Source organism: Dunckerocampus dactyliophorus, chromosome 5, assembly GCF_027744805.1.
Source record: "Dunckerocampus dactyliophorus isolate RoL2022-P2 chromosome 5, RoL_Ddac_1.1, whole genome shotgun sequence".
Taxonomy (NCBI): Eukaryota; Metazoa; Chordata; class Actinopteri; order Syngnathiformes; family Syngnathidae; genus Dunckerocampus; species Dunckerocampus dactyliophorus.
The window spans coordinates 3530555-3549847 of NC_072823.1; the positions used below are offsets into that span (position 1 = coordinate 3530555).

General features: G+C 38.9%; 1 protein-coding gene across 10 annotated transcripts in view; it reads left to right on the forward strand.

Annotated features, from left to right (window-relative positions):
• Nucleotides 1–2223: 2223 nt before the first annotated feature.
• LOC129181084 (cyclic nucleotide-gated cation channel beta-3-like) overlaps nt 2224–19293 on the forward strand; it is a 41855-nt gene continuing 24785 nt past the window's right edge. The window contains exons 1-16 of one of the 10 annotated variants that reach the window (XM_054775772.1): nt 2224–2654; nt 7688–7769; nt 7847–7877; nt 7950–7995; nt 8122–8212; nt 9408–9427; nt 9498–9600; nt 10042–10066; nt 10817–10904; nt 11003–11115; nt 11246–11291; nt 12921–12993; nt 13084–13108; nt 15010–15253; nt 16875–17024; nt 17105–17161. In XM_054775772.1, coding sequence (XP_054631747.1) covers nt 7689–7769; nt 7847–7877; nt 7950–7995; nt 8122–8212; nt 9408–9427; nt 9498–9600; nt 10042–10066; nt 10817–10904; nt 11003–11115; nt 11246–11291; nt 12921–12993; nt 13084–13108; nt 15010–15253; nt 16875–17024; nt 17105–17161 — 1193 coding nt within the window. In that variant the 5' untranslated portion in view covers nt 2224–2654; nt 7688. Of the gene's footprint in view, nt 2655–7687; nt 7770–7846; nt 7878–7949; nt 7996–8121; nt 8213–9407; nt 9428–9497; nt 9601–10041; nt 10067–10816; nt 10905–11002; nt 11116–11227; nt 11292–12920; nt 12994–13083; nt 13109–15009; nt 15254–16874; nt 17025–17104; nt 17162–19293 lie in introns of all 10 variants that reach the window. The other 9 variants (XM_054775771.1, XR_008570360.1, XM_054775770.1 and 6 more) reach the window with 9 other exon arrangements.

Here is a 19293-nt window from a genome sequence, read left to right on the forward strand (position 1 = left end):
TTCAGAGTTGAGTTTTAGCCCGGCGTGGGTTACAGCTGTAACAGTATCCAGTGTTATGGATTATTGAGATATTATTGAGATATTTCAAACTTGCCTGTTGTTGTGGCAATCAAGTCTGGTGCTTGTGTCTCACCGAACATTACGGTAACCTTACTGACACCTAGTGACCAGTGTAAAACACTACATATAATCACAGCATCTTTGAATGCGTCTTCTGAATGCCTTATACTGCACTTGTATTTTAACTCATTTAGCCAATTTTATGGCCACATTAGAGGCCACATTCAGCCATGAGAGAGCATGATTTATTAATTAATATATTTTTGATAAAACCATGATAGAATGGCTTTACGGTGAATGAGATGTGTTTTCTGTGGCCTATTTTTTTAAGAAAAACAAAGCAAAAACAAAAAAAACTCATCAGATTTGCTGGGCTGTAAATACCGAATGGCAAATGTGTGACTCGAGATTAGCATATAAACGTCACCTTTAGCTTGTTCTCTTGTGTTCATGGCCGCTTGGGGAAATATGAGTGTGCGATTGTTTGCGGTACACGCTTGTGTGATTGTTTATTGTGAGAGTGAGCACACCTTGCTGCATGTCAGCGTTAATTAGGATTATCTCGTGTCACACAGATCAGCCACAGCAGCTTTACCAGCTTTCTCAACCACTTCCTGTTTTTCTCCCCTTGCTGTCTCCTGTGGGAAAAGACATCACACTCCTGATGCACGAAAGTTTTCTTGAATAATGCGTACTCACGTCTGTGCGTCTGTGTGTCCCCGTCTTATCCAGATGTTGGGATTGAGGCCAGTGTGGTGGTGCCATCTTCCAGACGTGTTCTCACCAGCTTATCCCCTGCTGAGCTCATAATGGGATCTGAACGTCCGCCGCCTGCCCAACATCTCTCTGCTCGCTGTGCCCGAGCACTGCAAGCTTTAGAAGGTGACCTACTGGACATGATGGATGTTTTTCTATCCAACACACACACACACGTACGTCATGTCACAAGCTATCTTTAATGTCAGGGCTGTCAAGTTCATCCACACCAAACTCAGCCAGGCATGCCTTCATGTCCTTAATTTGTTCACATGGTCTTCCCCAAACTCTTCCTGCAACAACTGTATAGAACAGGGTTGTCCAAAGTGCTGGTTGTCCAAAAAGTGTTCATGCTGTTGTTCTAAGGAACAAACGCAACAAGGTGCAGAAACCAAGGCATAGAGTGGACCCTCTTCCTGCCTGTTTGGAAGCGAGAGATGAGGAAAACAGCACATGGCAATATATTGAGGCAGGCAAAATGATCAATGGGCATTTCCCTGAGTTCATTTTGTAAAGGCCATGGCTCCTTTCCTCCTTTCTTCCTGGTCCTTTGGACCGCGTTGTTATCGGAGAATTAGTCAATGACCACACCATTTTGAAATGGTTTTCAAATTGTTTTCAAAATAAGAGCAATATATTTGGTTCCAGCACTGGACTCTACATCGACATGGAAGATGGATGAAGAGCCCAGAATGAAAGTACACAGCGTCCACTACCAGGGGCGGAGCCAGAGATTTTTCATTGGGGTGGCCAAGGTGAGACCATTACTCACATGGGGGGGCATGTCTAGATGGCCAGTGGGGTGACCAGGGTGTCCACGCCCACCACGTACTGTAGCTCCAGTACTATCTACTACAGAGCAGCTACAGTTGCCATGTCCCTTCAGGAAGTGAAAGTTAAGTATGTGTAGAAATGAGCGTTGAGCTTGTGTGAGTGAGAACAATGCATCTATTACGTCTCGGTATTTTTACATCAGTCATATGTAACTTGCGCGACTCTTATTGTGCTATGTGAGTGTGTGTGTGCGTCAAGAAGGCTTTCTATGAGACGCTCCTAGACTGAAAATGCACTGAGCCAACAGACTGAAATAATAATAACATGTAACAATATTCTGAGGCAATCTCCCTACATGTTGTCAAAGAGGAGCACTTTGGAATTTCCCTTGTTGAACCGCAGCTCCCCGGTGGCCGGCAGCACTCATGCAGCACCAGACCATGATGCTACCGCCACATGACTGAAGGCAAGACACTATGATCTTGCTGCTCCCTTGTGTTGCCGGCTATTTAGACGATAATGGACGTGTGTTGACTGATTCATTTTGGGTCTCTTTGGGCTGCTCTGTCCCCTTTGAACTCATCCCATCCTCATTACAGTTTTATCCCCAGCAGGTGACGCAGGGCTTTTAGCCATGAGCTACAGTCAGCCCTTTTGTGCAAATAATAGCAATCAGGAAGAGACCAACTGTGGAGAAACATAAAGGAATCCAACTCAAAACTGACTTGAGCTTATTTAAAACAAACAAACAAACAAAAAAAGTTTATTTACACAATCGTGCAGTAATTGCTACACAGTACAGTAGTATTCCAAGTGGCCTATAAAGGCTCGCAGCTGCTAACTGCTACCTTGCCTGCTGGAAGAAGCAACAGTGTTACATCCTGGTCATCACTTTACTCATCCTCAATCTGGCACCAAGTCCAGGATTGAGGCCTTAACCTTCAGGTGCTGCTGCCTAATCCAGTTAGGAGCAGGCGGTCGCTGTGGAAAATCTCTGCAGACTTGCATCGCACTGTGGATCTGATCGACGGCAGCGGCATGCAGGGACACCTGTAGACCCTCAGGTAGGGCAAAAAATTTTTTTGCTTTGTTTGTAGTGCTGATGTTGGGATTATTTTCATTCCCCGGAGATGTGGCTTCTGTAAAAACATGCAAAACCACATGAATATTCATAGAAACTGTCCTGAACATATGTTTGCTTGATAATATTTCTCCACCACCAACCTGATGCTGCGGTAGTTTCTGTATTGTGCATAATTTTTTTTCATTGCTTTTCTTATTATTAATGACAGAACATTCATTGCATTGACAGTTGACTGGATGATAACAAATATTATATTTACTGTATATAGAAAGCAATCCTCCATTTTTTTCATTGCTCTTCATTTATTAGCGTTACCTTTCTTGACTAATTGGCTGATATAAATGACATGGATGTCAGCGAGTTAGCACGTCAGGTTCCTTTGCCATATACTGTAAAAGGCTAACAAATAGAAAATAGCATTTTAAACATTCTTTACCAAATTGAAACAGCAATGCAGTAAAAATGAGCCGCAAAGAGCAAGTAGGGTGGTGACATGCTTAGAATGACTTTGCCTTCCCCTTGCCCTAGAAGTGCACATCAGTGTGCGTGTGCGTGTGCGTGTGCGTGTGTGCGTGTGTGGGAGGCATCTTGCAGCCTCAGTGCTGCCCTGATGCAGATTATCCTAACAGGCTGACAAACAGTAACAGATAATACTCAGCACAAGTGCAGCCCGCAGGTAGTGCCATCCAACCACTTTCTATTTAAGTTACCATCAAAAAAACTATAACCGCATTTGCAATTTAAAGCAGAGAAAAGAAGGAGGTTTGAATGTCCCACAGGTGGGGATCTACTGCTGTACTTTAAAAGTTGGAATATTATGAGAATCAAACAAAAGCAAGAATAAAGTTGCATTTTTTGGAAAGATAGGTCAGGAAAAAGTTACATTACGACAAAGTCAAAATATTATGGGAATAAAGTCATCATTTTAAGAAAAAAAATTAAAAAAATTACAAGATAAAAGATTAAATATTTTTAAAATAAAAGACGAAAGCAGAATTTGGAAAAAAAAATAGCAGTAAATTGATGAGAACAAAGTCGTAATGCTATGAGGGGGGAAAAATGCAATTTTAGAAGCATAAGGCTGAAATATGAAAGAAAAATATGTTTGTTTTTTAGTTGTAATACTAATGAGAAACAAGAAACAATGAACAAAGTTGTAATTTCTGGAACGTTAATTTGGGAAAAACTGTCTTTAATGTATGTTAGCTTTACAAACACACATAAGAACACAAGCCATACATTATTGACATTTTCCCATTTCTCCACATCACTCAAAATGATGACAGTTTCTGATATTGTGCATACGGGAAAACATTCTAATATTACATGAATAACGTCATAATATTAAGATAGAAAAAGTAAGAATGTTGAAATATTTGAAAAATAACAGGAAAAAAAGAGCACTTATTTTGCGAGAATAAAGTCATAATTTTTGTTAAAAAGTTGTAATATAAAGGGAATATTTAATTTTATTTATGAGAGCAAAGTCATAACACTATGAGGAAAAAATTTCAATTATAGATGCATAAAGTTGAAATATTTAAGAAAAAAGACGTAATTTTTTTTTATAAGGCGCAATATTATGAGGAACAAGAATAAACTTGCCATTTTTGGAACGTTCGATGGGTGAGAAGTTATAATATTATGAGAATAAACAATATATGATGGGGTCCCTGGTGGTGTAATGGTGCAAGCTTCTGCCTTATAGCTGAGGGTTGGGTTTGATTCCCGGCCAGGGTTGTGTCTAGAAGGGCATCCGGCGCAAAAACTAAGCTGAAACCATTCATGGGATTAACTCCCTGTGGTTAACCTTGACGGCAAAAAAAACAAACATCATGTCATAATATCCTTTTGGATATTAAATAATATAAATAATAATATAATATAAAGAATATCAAATTAGGAAAATCGAGCTAAAACATTCCAAAAAATATATATATTTTTGAAGCAGTATATTATATATACAATATTATATAACAGAATTAAGTTGCAATTATTGAAAAAATTAGGTTGGGAAAAATTATATACTATTACGAGAAGAAAATATGACAGAAATAAAATATGAGGGGAAAAAAAGTTGAAATATTTGTGAAATTAAAGACGAATTGCAAAAAAAAGTGGAATGTAAGAAGAAAAAAAACATATATACCAATAATACGATATGTCACCTACAAGGCAAATCTTTCTTAAAATACATACAGTATAACTTGTTGCATATTTACGTGGGTTGGTTTAAATCAGGGGTCATCAACCTGTGCCTCCGGAGCAGCATGCTGCTCTTCAGCCTCCTTGTTGTGGCTCCCTTCGCCGAGCTGAGTTTTTTTTTTGTTTTTTTTAACACTGAAGTAGGGGAATTTAGGCATTTTTGAAAAAATGTGAAATATCTGATATAGCTGACTGCACATTGACCGCTTGTGACTGCTGTGAGGCGGGGTGGACCTCTCGGCAGCAACCGCGGAACAATACAGGGTTTCACTTTTACGTCTCCAAATATAAGTCTCTACATTTGTCACTAGTCGATTTTGGGAAGATAAGTCACGCTGCACTTTTATTTGATGAATTTTGTTGTTGTAACAGGTAACGTTTAAAAAAAGATGACAACTATGACAAATGTATAAGGTGTGTAATGTTTTGCAGCTCCGTATTGTTTTTACTGGAAGAGGAGGCAAAATGGCTGTTTTGATGCTAAAGGTTGCTGACCCCCGGTTTAAATCAAGGGTGTCAAACTCGTGTCCATTGAGGCCCACATCGCAGTTCTGGCTGTCGTCAGAGGGCCACTTATAACTGTCAATATATATGAATTAGGGATGTCCCGATCCACATTCTTTTGGCTTCTGATCCGATTCTTTTTTAAGTCTTGTCGAGCCGATCTGGTACCGATCTTTTTTTTATTTATTTTATTTTTTTAATAATAAGCTTTTGTTCCAAACATGAATTTGTGGAATTGAATATGTTTATGAAAATAGCTGTTCAAAGCATTAAAAATAATGCAACCAAAGTATTGCTGAATGTACTTTTTTATTACACAGCATGGCCGACAATATTGTTTGGCTTTTGGAACAAACCTCTGTGAATCAGGTCCCTAATCCAATAAAAGGGCCAATAAAAGTCCATCAAGATAAAATTGGAAATATGGGCGTGCAAAATACTTTTAGGGTAGGACTAATCATTTGACATGGTTATAGATCAATTTGTGTTGTAATTAAGAATATATGACCTTTTTTTTTTTACAAACTCTCTTCAATTTAATAGTAATTTATTGATGGACCCAAGTATAAACAACCAGCGGTTACAGCGGCACTTCCCGTGCGAGCTCCCCGCACCATGACACAGCAGTCCGGGCACAGTGAGGGGGAACTACCATCGCAGCTACGGTGCCGAATATCCGACGTCCAACGTGAAACTAACTTCACCACGGTACACCGCGGACATGTCTGCATGGTGGTGTTGTGTTTTCTTCTTCTTGGGGGTGGCGTGAGTCGAGTGGCAACCAGCTTTGAGGCGCATTACCGCACCTACCATGTTGGAGTGTGGCCCGTAGTTACGGATGTTATACGGCAACTGGAACGGTCCGATCTTATCCGATATTATCCGATCTTCAAAATACAGCGGATCGGCAGCCATTCTTGATCCTGACGATTGGATCGGGACGTCCCAAATATGAATAGACAGGTATAATCACCTCATGATATTATCACACAATTGCCCATGCATTTGATGATGATATTTTTGCGAACAAATTGAGGAATAACTTGCTTTGAAACGAGAAGTCAAGGTGACAAACTGATATTCAAGGATTTATTTTTGATAACAAAACATGCTATATTGTTGCATGATATATATATTATAATCATATACAGTAGACGCCCCTACAACGTAAATAATCCGTTCCAAGAACCTTTATGTTATAGGGTTTTTCATGTTATACGAAGCGTGAAATACATGTAAATAGCCTAATCCGTTCCAAGATCTTCCCAAACTCACCCCTTTGGCCCTTCAAAATAATCAAAGTCCACCAAATATGGTGGGAAAATATAAGAAAACGTTAGCATAAACATAGTAGAGTAACATTCCAATATAAAATAAGGTAATAAATAAGATGACTGTAAATGAATAAAACTGAAAGGCGTCACCAAATGTACAGTACTCTTAGTCTGAACTTTCACCGACTTAAAAAAAAAAAACGTGCACCGACTTTAAATTTGCCAAAGTGAAACCACTTTTTTATGTTTTCATGAAAGAACAGAAGCTGTGCTTCAAATCAATATCCTCTGCTAATAACAAAAAAGCTATCAAGACTATAAATCTGTGCTCCCGCTTCAATATCCTTAATTCAATTTAATTTTCATTGCTCATGTCCCCTGGTGTAACTTACTTTAATTATCATTATTATTATCTTTATTTTTTCATTTTTTAAAATTTATTTATGTATCACTTTTCTGTTACGTTTTTATTTCTTTAATCTCGATTTCTGTGTGATTTATTTTATGTGTTTTTGTTTTGTTTTTTAAAGTTGATTGGAAAAAAAAGACGCCTTACGTTATGTGGAATTTCTTCCATAATACGATGCAAAAACTTTACATAAATTCCTTACGTTCAGTGGAATTTACGTAAAAGGAGGTTTACGTCATGCGAGGTACTACTGTATTATAATAATATTAAAGTTCAGGAGAGCTGCGTGCAGTACAATATTTCTGTCAAAATAAAAGAAGAAATACATTTAGACGGAAAAAGGTGAAGTGCATTATTGACAAACATTATTTCCAGGCTTTCACGGGCCACATAAAATGATGTGGCGTGCCAGATCTGGCCCCCATGCTGAGTTTTGCACGCCTGGTTTAAATGATGGAAGCTCTTATTGAAGCAGCTAGCTTCATTGTGCACTGTAGTCTCCTCACATTTACATGACTTCTGGGATTAAAATCATGCACTTCGCTGCTGTGAAGAGCTCTCTGTCATCATTATCATTAGCTTTATTTGCAATGCTTGACAAAGGGCTGTGTGTTTGGACAGGATGTTCAACTGGGTGGTGAAAGTGGTCCCCCAACCCCCTGAGGGTCCCCAGAAAGAGGAAGACATCAAAAAACCTGCTAAGGTGTACACACACACACACTGGATGTTTTGTGGATTTCATTCTGATGTTAAACACTACTTCCTTTGTTTTTCATGTAGCAGGATCCCCCAAAAAGCAAAATCAAAGAGGGTGAGGATTATTACACCAAAGGATATATCGACTTTTCTCTTCTGCTATTCTGATCTGAATTGTCTTTTGCAGCCAAGTGTCCTCCACCAAAAAACACAGAAGATGTTTCAGATGACAGGTAGATGTTTCAAATATACTTAAGCGGGCATTTTTTAGTAACAAAAACGCGGTGGGCCAGGGCTTGATGTGTTGTGTGAGCGTGTGCTGTGTGAATGTGTGCACTGAAGCTTCGTTCTCTTCACAGTCAATCCCAGACTGGAGTTTTAGGTTGGCTGTCCAATGGCTTTGCGAGCGCCCTGCCTCAGCCCGCCGGCTCCCCTCACCTGGACAGCAGGGTGAGGCTTTCAGACCCTCCGCTCGTCCATGAAAGAATACATTTAGCAGAGCTCAATTGGCCTCTCAGCTTCATCAAACTGAAGAAAAATGTGCTCCCGTGACAATTTTGCTGGAAATCATTAAAAACTGTACATCGCATGCAAACTGGACAACTTTTCAACAACATGACATGAATAAATAAATAAGCAAACTGCACCAACATTGTGCAAATGTTGAAATGCCGCCATAAAAATGCTGTTTTTGACTGTAAATTTCAAGCCTGTGAATGTCTGCACATTCCCGATTCAGCATACACTAGGTCCCCAACTTACGGACAAAATTGGTTCTAGACGACCGTTCTTAAGTCGAATTGTTCTTAAGTAGGGGAAAAGGTAATATTACCAATGATATGGGTACTACATGTACGTGTATACATATACAGTATATGTGTATGTATGTAAATATGAGTTTGGATGCAGTAGTAATATTAAACCAGGATAATTAATGAAAAAAACAATATTAAAAATGATATAATAATACGTAATGATAAATGTTATTTACCTTTGAAGAGGAGTGGTCGAGCATACGTCGTTGTGGTGGAGTTGGAGGAAGAGATATTGAAAAAAAGGACAAATGGTGGTGGTGGTTAGACTCTTCTAAAAGAGGTAGTGTTCTGTGGGTGGTGTAGAATTAAGCAGGCCTATTAACTCTTCATAAACTTTAATCACACGCTCTGTCCGGGTTGTATCGTACAGCTACAACGTAGCTTTTCTTCACTTCTCCCCTATTTTCCAAGAATTACCATTTTATTTGTGGTTTTGTTTTTCATGATATTACAACTTTAAAAGAACCCATCTTCAACCCATCAATATTTCAGCTTTAAGCTACTAAAATTACATTATTTTTCCTCATAATATTACCTTTTTCTCATGAAATTATGACTTTTTCTTGTTAGATTACAACTTTTTTTTCTTAACATTTTGACTTTATTCTTGCAAAATTACTGTTGTTTTTTTCCATTTTTGCCTCTTTTTTTTTTTTTGTTTTCTTCTTAAATTATATTGTTAGAATGTGCCACAAGCCACTAACAAAACAGCGGTGGGCCACCCCTGGTATAGCCTCTAAGAGACTATAGTATACCAAGACTTTCTTGTGTCTTGCTGATAAAGCCTTCTGTGCCTGTTCATCATTTTGTTGTCTTTTTCTCTCCATCAGTCGGGGGGTGACGGTGAAAGGTAAGGTTTCATCACGTAAATGCACTTTTAGTGGATATTTGTTGAAAGGTGATTGCTGTTTGTGTCCCAGGTCGGGAGTGATGGGCTGGGTGACTCAGGGTCTGACCAAGGTGCTGCCTCAGCCCGACGACAAGTACCGAGAGACAGACAATGGAAATGAAGAGCACACAGAGGTGACATTTTACGTGTGGTCACCCCTTGTTATGTCAACACAGGAAATGAATTCAAAGCGAGCGGTCACGTTTACATAATGACCTCGAAAGCATCATAACCGTTGTGCTAAACACTATGATAGTCCTCAAAAAGCCACTAGCATGACTGTGAATCAACAGTAAAGACTTTCTTATTAACTCCCTCTCCACTAACAAGGTTTATTTGTGTTATTACATTATGCCTTTAAATAGCATCATTTGGTCATTTTTGTGTGGGGAAAGTTTGTACACGAGCTACAAATAACCCAAACATTTGCATAGATGCTAGTGCTAATACAACACCAGAGGCTCATTCACCGACACTGAAACTATGCTACATTATTAAGTCGTAGAATATTTTTCAACTGATATTAAAATTAAAATAACATTTTTCACATTTAGTGTTTTTCTTTGTCGTTACAGGTGTATGATGTTGCTACAATGCCAGGTATGTTTCCTCTATCAATCTTTACAGATTGCAGTCGATTGATGGAAAAATAAAATTGTAATATATATATATATATATATATATATATATATATATATATATATATATATTGTGTATATATATATATATATATATATATATATATATATATATATATATATATATATATATATATATATATATATATATATATATTAGCGGTGCACAATAATTATCAGATCGATATGAGGGAATTATGACATTCTACCAATGAATCCGGTAGCTCATATAACCAATAATTCCTCCAATGAGGCGAGATTGTGTGCGGGTGAGCAAATCAAGCGCTCCTTTTTGGAACGTCATCGGTATCAGTTTGAAAAAATATCTTGTGCATCTTTAATATTTATACACACACAGTCGTCAATATGTATTCTTTACACTGTATTCTTTACTTGCGTATCTTGCTTGCTGCTGTAACAAGTGAATTTCCCCGCTGTGTGTGTGTGCGTGTGTGTATATGTGTGTGTGTGTGTGTGTATATATATATATATATATATATATATATACGTATATATATATATATATATATATATATATACACACATATATATACGTATATATATATATATATATATATATATATATATATATATATATATATATATATACACATGTATATATATTTAATTTGATGTCGTCATTCAAATTAATGGTTGATTATAAATAATTAGGCACGTTTGATGTTATATTTGTTATAATTTGTGTGTCCAGATTACGATCCCCTCCCACACATCCCAGTGGTGGAGATGGTGTCAGAAGATGAGATGTCCGAGGAGGACGGTCTTTCTTTCCCTCCAAAGTGAGCGCCACCCACTATCAGTTACTGTTCACCTTCCACCTTCACAGCATCTTCGTGTCAGCCGTAGTTTTTATTTTACTGGTGTTTTTTTTGTGTTGGAGTGTGGTGACATGGATAAAGCAGAAGATTCCTCAGCCCGTTTTCCTGCCTGCTGGTGCCGTGTCCATTGACTCAAAACCCAAAAAGTCTTCCCGCTCCTCTCTGGACAAAAGTACATACTTTACATTCCTTGGTGGGAAGGTTCACATTTAAAAGGCTTTGCGCATGACAATTTAGATTCTATTTGTTCACTAAACTGTTTTTAAATGTCATTTATACCACAGTTCTTTCTCCACCACCAGAATCTCTCAGTGGAATCTCACTGGACACTGATAGCAAGTCCTCAGCGTAGGTTTAACTCATTCATTTTCTCCTTTACACCTTTAATTATCTCCTTTACACCCCTCTTTTTCCCCTGTACAGTCATCCCTCACCACTTTGCTCTTCAAATTTTGGGGCTTCACTCAAACACGTAAAAAAAAAAAATGTTAATTAACAAATCGTGCTATTATTAACCAAAAAATATATATGCATATTTAATCTCACTGTATTTATTTTTTTGACTAAATTAATCATAAAAATGGCTGTATGAACTAAAATACAAATATAAGGCATTGAGAAGACGCAGTCAGAGATGCTGTGATATGTAGTTTTCTAAACTGGTCACTAGGTGTCAGTAAATGTTACTATAATGTTGGGTGAGACACACAAGCACCAGACTTGATCGCCGGAACAACAAACGGGCTTTTATTGCAGGTTTGAAGATTCTCACAACAGGCACTATAATCCCCCACGTCGAGCTAAAATTCAGCTCACTTCCTGTCTGCCCCCACTCAGCTCCCCTAGGACCTGAACACATTTACAGCAACACACACAAGCACAAGTCTTAACTTATGTCTTAAATGTTTGGTCGCACGGTGGCCTAGTGGTTAGCATGTTGGCCACAAAGTCGTGAGATCTGAAAAACCTGTGTGGAGTTTGCATGTTCTCCTGGTGCTGTTCTCCTGGTAGTCCAGCTTCCTCCCAGGTATGTTAGGTTAATTGGCGAGTCTAAATTGTTCATAGGTATGAATGTGAGCGTGAATGGTTGTTTGTCTATATGTGCCCTGCCATTGGCTGGCGACCAGTCCAGGGTGTACCCCTCCTCTCGCCCAAACTCAGCTGGGATAGGCTCCAGCATACCTGTGACTCTAGTGAGGACAAGCGCTGTAGAAAATGGATGGATGGATGGATGTTTTATTTTTTCATGTTATTTCTACTATATTGGGTAATATGAGTGTAAAGGTGACTATAGGGGTGTTATTTCATGTCTAGTGGGCTCTAATAATGTCAAAAAATGGATTTTAAAGGCCATAAATGGGTTTTCTATGCTCTAACTATGAAAATATTGCATTTATGAATAAGGACAGTCGTGTCTGGAACCAAATAACCGCAATAAATGAGGAATTACTGTACTTTTCTTCTTAAATTTTCTTCTGGACAACCTTGATTTTCGTTTTTACATCTTTTAATTACCTCCTTTACACCACTCTTTTTCTCATCCCTCTTTGTCCTTAATTTCTATGTTGACATCCTCCCTTTTTTTTCCTTTCTGTTCTTCTTTTCCCCCCCAAAGTGTTTTGTTTTCTCCTTTTAATTCCTTAATTATCAGCCTTACATCCTTGTTTTTATTATTTATGTCCTTCATTTTCACCTTTATGGCCTACTTTTTCTCCTTTAAATCCTTCACTTGCACATTTTGGCTCTTCGATGTTATTATTTTTTCTTTGTATTCCCTTTTAGGTCCTTTTGCTTTCTCCTGTTTTTTTTTTTTTTTTTTTACTTTGATTTCCTTTATATTCTCCTTTAGGTTCAGCATATTTTCTTTTGCGTACTACGTTGCACATTAAGGATGGAATGAAAGGATGAATATAGTCTTCATCCATGTGGTATAGAATGATAGCACAAACTGTTGATGATGTGTGTTTCTCTCCTCAGTGTTGGCTGGTTCATGTCAGGAATTGGCTTGAAGATTCCTCAGCCTGTTCTTCCCCAACCAAACGACGTTGAGGTAAGCTTTGTGAGGACTTTCCATCATGCATCTCCTCTCATCCTTGCCTTTCTTTCTCTTCACATGGATGCTGGCATGATGTGTGTTCAGGCTGCTGCTGAGGTTCTAAAGAAAGGTACGTTTTAGGTTCTACTAGTGATGTTTTTCTCAGTAAAAGACTATCGTCATCTTCTTTTTATGTTTTCCAATGCCACACTTCACAGTTCACTTCAGCCAAATAGACAGGAGTCGTCATGTTTTTTGCTTTTTTTTTTTCCACAGTAAGGACGTTCGGAGCCTAACTCAGTACCTCTTCTCCTTCTGTTTCAGGGGGGAAGGCGCTGCGAGCCCCTTGAACAGCAGGAGGAGACGACTGGGGGACGCTCCCGTTCGCACAGAAATTCATTAATGACTTATTGTTGAGCTATTTGGCAGTGCTGCAGCTTCACCATACACAGGCAGCTGAAAAATGAAACAGGAACATTCAACTCACCTTATTGTACTCGATACGCTTCAGGATGAATGTATAAAACATGTGAACAGCCTTTGGTTGTATATTACAATACAGTAATCCCTCGCCACTTTGAATTTCGCGGCTTCACGCAATCAGTTTTTCCAAAATATAATAATTAATAGATCATGCTGTTTTGTGATTCAATAAGGCCTATTATTACCCCCAAAATATGCATATTTTAGCAAATTTCACTGATTTTTTTTCTAAATTAATCATTTTCAAGAATAATAAATGCCTGACTGACCTAAAATACAAATAAAGGGCATTTAGAAGACGCATTCAAAGACGTGGTGATGATATGTAGTATTCTACACTGGTCACTAGGTGTCAGTAATGTTACTGTAATGTTGGGTAAAACACACAATCACCAGACTTGCTTGCCGAAACAACAGGCTTTTCTTACTTACAACAGGCACAATGATGCCTCATAAAAATCCCTAATAATAACCCGGGCTACTGTTAAGGCGTAACCTACACCAAGCTAAAACTCAACTCTGAACCCCAGACGTCACTTCCTGTCCGCCCGCCACTCAGCTCCCTGAGGGAACATATTAATAGCAACACACACAAGATTGAGTCTTATTAATGTCTTAAATGGCTTATTCTCTTATTATGTCTCCTATACAGGGTCATATGAGTGTAAAGATGACTATGGGGTGCTATTTCATGTCTAGAGGCCTCTAATAATGTTAAAACCTGGGTTTTCTGTGCTCTAAAAACAAAAATATTACATTTATAAATAAGTGAATTCTACTTTGCTGAATTTCACTTAACTGGAACCAGTTAACCGCGATAAACGAGGGATTACTGTATTACATTTTGGTCCTGTGCTATTTTGTTCGTCTTTAGCCAAAACAATTTTACTTTTGTCCAAGACACCATACACGATACATTACTGCCTATAAGTCACTGTATCGCGTATGGTTTGTCATTTACTTGCTATTTATGTAAATACAGCATTAAAAAAAACATCATTTTCCACTGGACTCACAAAAAATCTGATGAAATTTGATCAATGGCAGCTATGCATATGTATTATAGTGTTTTAAAAAAAGTATATTTTTATTTAAGTTGTGTATTCTTGCATTTAGAGAGATGGTTTATTTATATTTGTATTGATTTTGGTGCAATAAATATCTCAATTTTGTTCAAAGCAAACGAAGCTAAGGTATTTACGGTTGAATGAAATAACGAGCAATATTGCGTGCTGAAGAAGGCCTGTTTTGATCTACTTTATCCATGTCTATGGCCTTGAACTGTGAAATGTGGCCTGAGGATGTGTTTTTTGTTGCTTCACGGGGTATGACAGATCATTTCATTCCTAAATTGAAACATGAATGTTAACAAGCTGTGATGGAAAGATGCTGGGAGGAATAAAGAGTGACTTGGGTGAGACGACGTCTGAGTTTTCTTCCATGTGATCTTGACATATCCCATGTGAAGCCCATTCCTTCACGTTCCAAAAATGCTCAACGTTCACATTTCTCCTTCCATGCAAAATGACCATTGCCATCCTCTCTTAGCATCAACCAAACTCAACCCTGACATGGTGTTGGAAGACGTGGATTCAGACAATGAGGGCCAGCGCACCACCTCCTTGCACCTCCACAAGTGTGCTGAGACAAACCAAGAACCGGAACCGTCTCAACCGACTTTGACTAAAATACTTCAGGAGGACGCTGAGACTCAGACAGGGCGTTGGACACCATTCATTGAAAACATCAAGAAGGAGGCTGAGGATGTGGCTTTAGCCACCATGGAGGAACGGTAAGGGTCAGAGAGGCCATCAGGGCTGAACTCACCCAGAGATCTCACTCAGCCCCTTTTTCGGGATACAGTAGATTCCCTTTTCGCGGGGGTCACGTTCCGGGACCGCAAGCGACCATGAAAATGTCTATTTAAAAAAAATACTTTCACAGAGAGGACCACATCCAGAAAATTTAAATGATACGGGTGACACCTGCGTTAAACTACACTAGACCAAACGCAAATGGCAAAAATGTAACAGCCTCCCTCGCTCACGGTGCAAACAAAAATAACACAAGTAACACATATGGAACACACCATAATGAATAATGGAATAATGATATCAATGATGATGTCCCTCGTTTATAGTGGTTAATTGGTTCCAGACCTGACCGCGATAAATTATTTTCCGCAATATAGGATTAAATGTTAATAAATGGAATATTTTCATAGTTAGAGCATAGAAAACCTGTATATAAATACGTTTTTTCACATTATTAAAGCCCTGTAGACATGAAATAACATGCCTATAGTTACACTCCTGTTATTCATTGTTTACATCACATTGAGCAGCTCTTATGCTGCAGGGACTTGAGACAGCTGCTAGCTAGTAAGCTATTGAGCTAACCAGTTAACCTCAAATTGAATTCTTCTAAACTTAAGAAGCCAAAAACATACCACTTCCACACGGAGTGGGGGGAGAACCTTTTTTTCCACTCTTATCATGTTGGACATGCCATGGCTGACTTCATGCAGTGTTTAGGTAATGTAATGTAAGGTAATGTCTAATCAATGTTTGGTGTCATTACTGCCACCTACTGACCAGCATCCTACATATCGCTTATATTTCACCATGTTTTGACTAATAATAGACAATAGTCTACCACAAAACAGGGATTTAGCGAGGGAGCGATAATTGAACCGTGATATTGCGAGGGACGACTGTACATGGATGCTATGCTATTTTACACTTATCCATAACCCGCAAGGTATGCTGGGTAACTTCCTGTTGGGGAAGTGTGCATGTGGGCTCCGAGCATGCCTTGCGGGTTACAGTATAAATGATATTGTTTGGCATGTATATTAGTATGTAAGTGTAACCCGCCTGCTTCACACTGCCCGTGTCGGGGCTCCCGAGAGCGCTGACGGTTCGGCCAAAAGCCCGGGCTGTCAACCCAACGTTCAGCGGAGCTCTTAAGGCCAAGTCAGTGAGGTTTACCAATGTACACTTGCGCAACCACACTGGCTGGCCCCCGTTACACTAACACCGATTTTGATTTTTGATGGCTGATAGGCTCCTGTTGGTTTGTGATGTGTGAATAAGGGTGTAAATATCAAGCTGATACACTGCATAAGAAGATTGTGTTTTCTATCGATAAACGGCCTAATTATGGCGATTATAAACACAACGTGGTGGGTTTTCCTACATATAAAAATTAATGTTTTGATCAAAAATCCACCAATGCTGAATTGTGAGTACGTGGGGGTCCGCGAATCATTATAGTTAAGGCCTTTTCATTTTGCTCCGTAAATGTAAGATGGCTTGAGTGACTGATTGAATTGGCTGCAGAATTGAATCCCAACCCAGCGACAGCAAACAGATGATTCCCCGCTGACACTTAGCCACCAATCCTTTGTTTAGTCTGCTGCAGGAGCGCATGGAGATGACCCGCATGGCGGAGGAAGTGGCGAGACAGACGGCTGAGATGGCCATTCGACAGCTGGCCAATGAGAGCCAGTCAGTCAGGCTGTCCGTGGGGAGCCAAGAGCTGCTGGAGGAGCCTGACTTCGAGTAAGACTTCCTTTTTCTTCCTTTCTGCCGGCTGTGTGCATTGTTCATGAGTGATGTGGCGCTGTCTTCACTTCTGGCAGACTGGCAGCTTTACAAGACGACAGAGAAGTCAATCATCATGATCATGATGACAGAGAGTAAGTTATGAAAGTCATTGTAGAGCCCTTAGCTGCTAAGGGCTGTGATGATTTTAGCGTTCTTTCTTCGATGACACTGTTAATGAGGGTAATGACCTCCTGTGATTTCCAATGGCTTGACAAGCTCGTCGTGAGTTCCCTTCTAACTTCCTTCCTAATAAAGAGCTACCTGTCGAATGCGCCACAATATGCCATTTTATGATGTGGACATGTGCGGTATGCGGTCCGGTGCGGCTTATATATGTACAAATCTGTTTTTCTCTCTAAATTTAGTGGGTGCGGCTCATAGACCGGAAATTACGGTAAATTAAAACGCGTATAACATCACATAATAATAGTTTTATTGTACTTTCCACACAAAATATCATTGATCGTCACACTTAAATAAGGAGGTCATCATCATATTGACATACAAACAGCAATAAATAGTCTGGGATGAAAGGGAAAAGAAAAAACTTAATTGTTTTGGCTTAGCCCCTCTGCCTTGACCTGATCAGAAGTAATCACACTGACCTGTGGCTTCCTGTTATGTGACCTCGGCACACGCTGTATCAGCATCACAGGCACGGTGCCCTAGCAACCGCGGCTTCCATCAGCAACAGCCTGCCTTCCCTCACTCCCTCCCCTTTGCATCATCGCCTTCCCCACGGTTCCCTCGGTAACCTGCTGCTGTGTCACATCCTGACACGCAAGGGAAAAAAGAAAGGCGGGCATAAAATGGAACGCTGTGCTTGTTTTTTCAAATAACTCGTGGAAATCCTAGTGTTTCAATCGTGGTCGGCTGCTCAGAGGCTTTTTTCCACAGACCAAGAGCTTGACGAACGCTGAAGGATTAAGTGAGTATTGCGTATAAACGTGACGTAAACAAAGACTGTTTTTTAATTGATCCAGCCTGACGTCCAACGTAAAACTAGCCCAGCAACTGTTGTCATGTAAGTATCTCAAGCTTGAGGTGACATCTGCTGAATACCACCTGAACGCAGGGAAAGTTAATGTGCACACGCTCTAACCTTTGTCGTGTGAATTGCAACTTGTTTTTTTTATTTAAAAAAACATGTAAATGTATTTAATTCTGGAAGAGTACAATTTGAGCACATCATGATATCATTGCAATTATGTGTCATTACAGACAAAAACTCTTGTGTGCTCTTGTGATACTAAAATGTCTTCAAAGTTTCTAAAATACAGCATTTAAAAAAAAAAATACTCCCAAGCATTCTATTTATCAGTCTCTTACACTACGCTAGATCCTTGCTATTCCAATCAAGTGATTGAGTAACTGATACGTGCATAAAAATGTCTATTTTTGACACACAGCTTGGCCTTTTTAACAGTGGTACATGTATGGGGTACATTTGACCTGTAATTACCAGGTATTTATAAGTGATTATCGACTTTGAGGTGAATGATATGTGTTTTCGGTGGAAAAAAAAATGTACAATACAATTATTTTTTTTACCAAAAAGCTTTACGTTTAAAAAAAAAAGGGCAAAATGATAACATTTTCTGATAGTAAAGTCATTTTGATTAAAGTTTCAAGTTATAGAAGCTTTTTTCTATTAAAAAATGAGTAAATACGCTAATTACACACCGGAATGTATGTTTAAAAAACAAGGGCTGTCAAAAATAGGCTGTTAACGGCGGTAATTAATTTATTTCATTAATTACGTTCCATTTTTTTTTTTGCGTAATTAACACATCCACATGCCACAAGCCTGACTTCGAGTACGACTTCCTTTTTCTTCCTTTCTGCTAAATTGTGTGCATTGTTCATGAGTGATGTGGCAATGTATGTATCTGCAACTCACAAACACGTCTCTAGTCCGTTCATCCTGGGAACGACGCTTCATCATTGTCATTAGACAACAGCGAGACACTCCGAAGATTACATTTCTTTCATAAGCGTGTATGTGTGGTCCAAATAAACAGGAATACAAAGAAAAACGATAAGTGGATATTGTTGTCACTCACTTTGTGTGGAGGTACAAAGAGCTGCATTTAAGTATGCCCGGAAAACCTAGAAAATACACGAAAAACGTGAATTCAACTTCAACGACATGGTGTCTTTGAACGCAACTCCTCATTGCTCATAATAACACGTAATGTTCTGCTACTATTAAAGAAACGAGTGT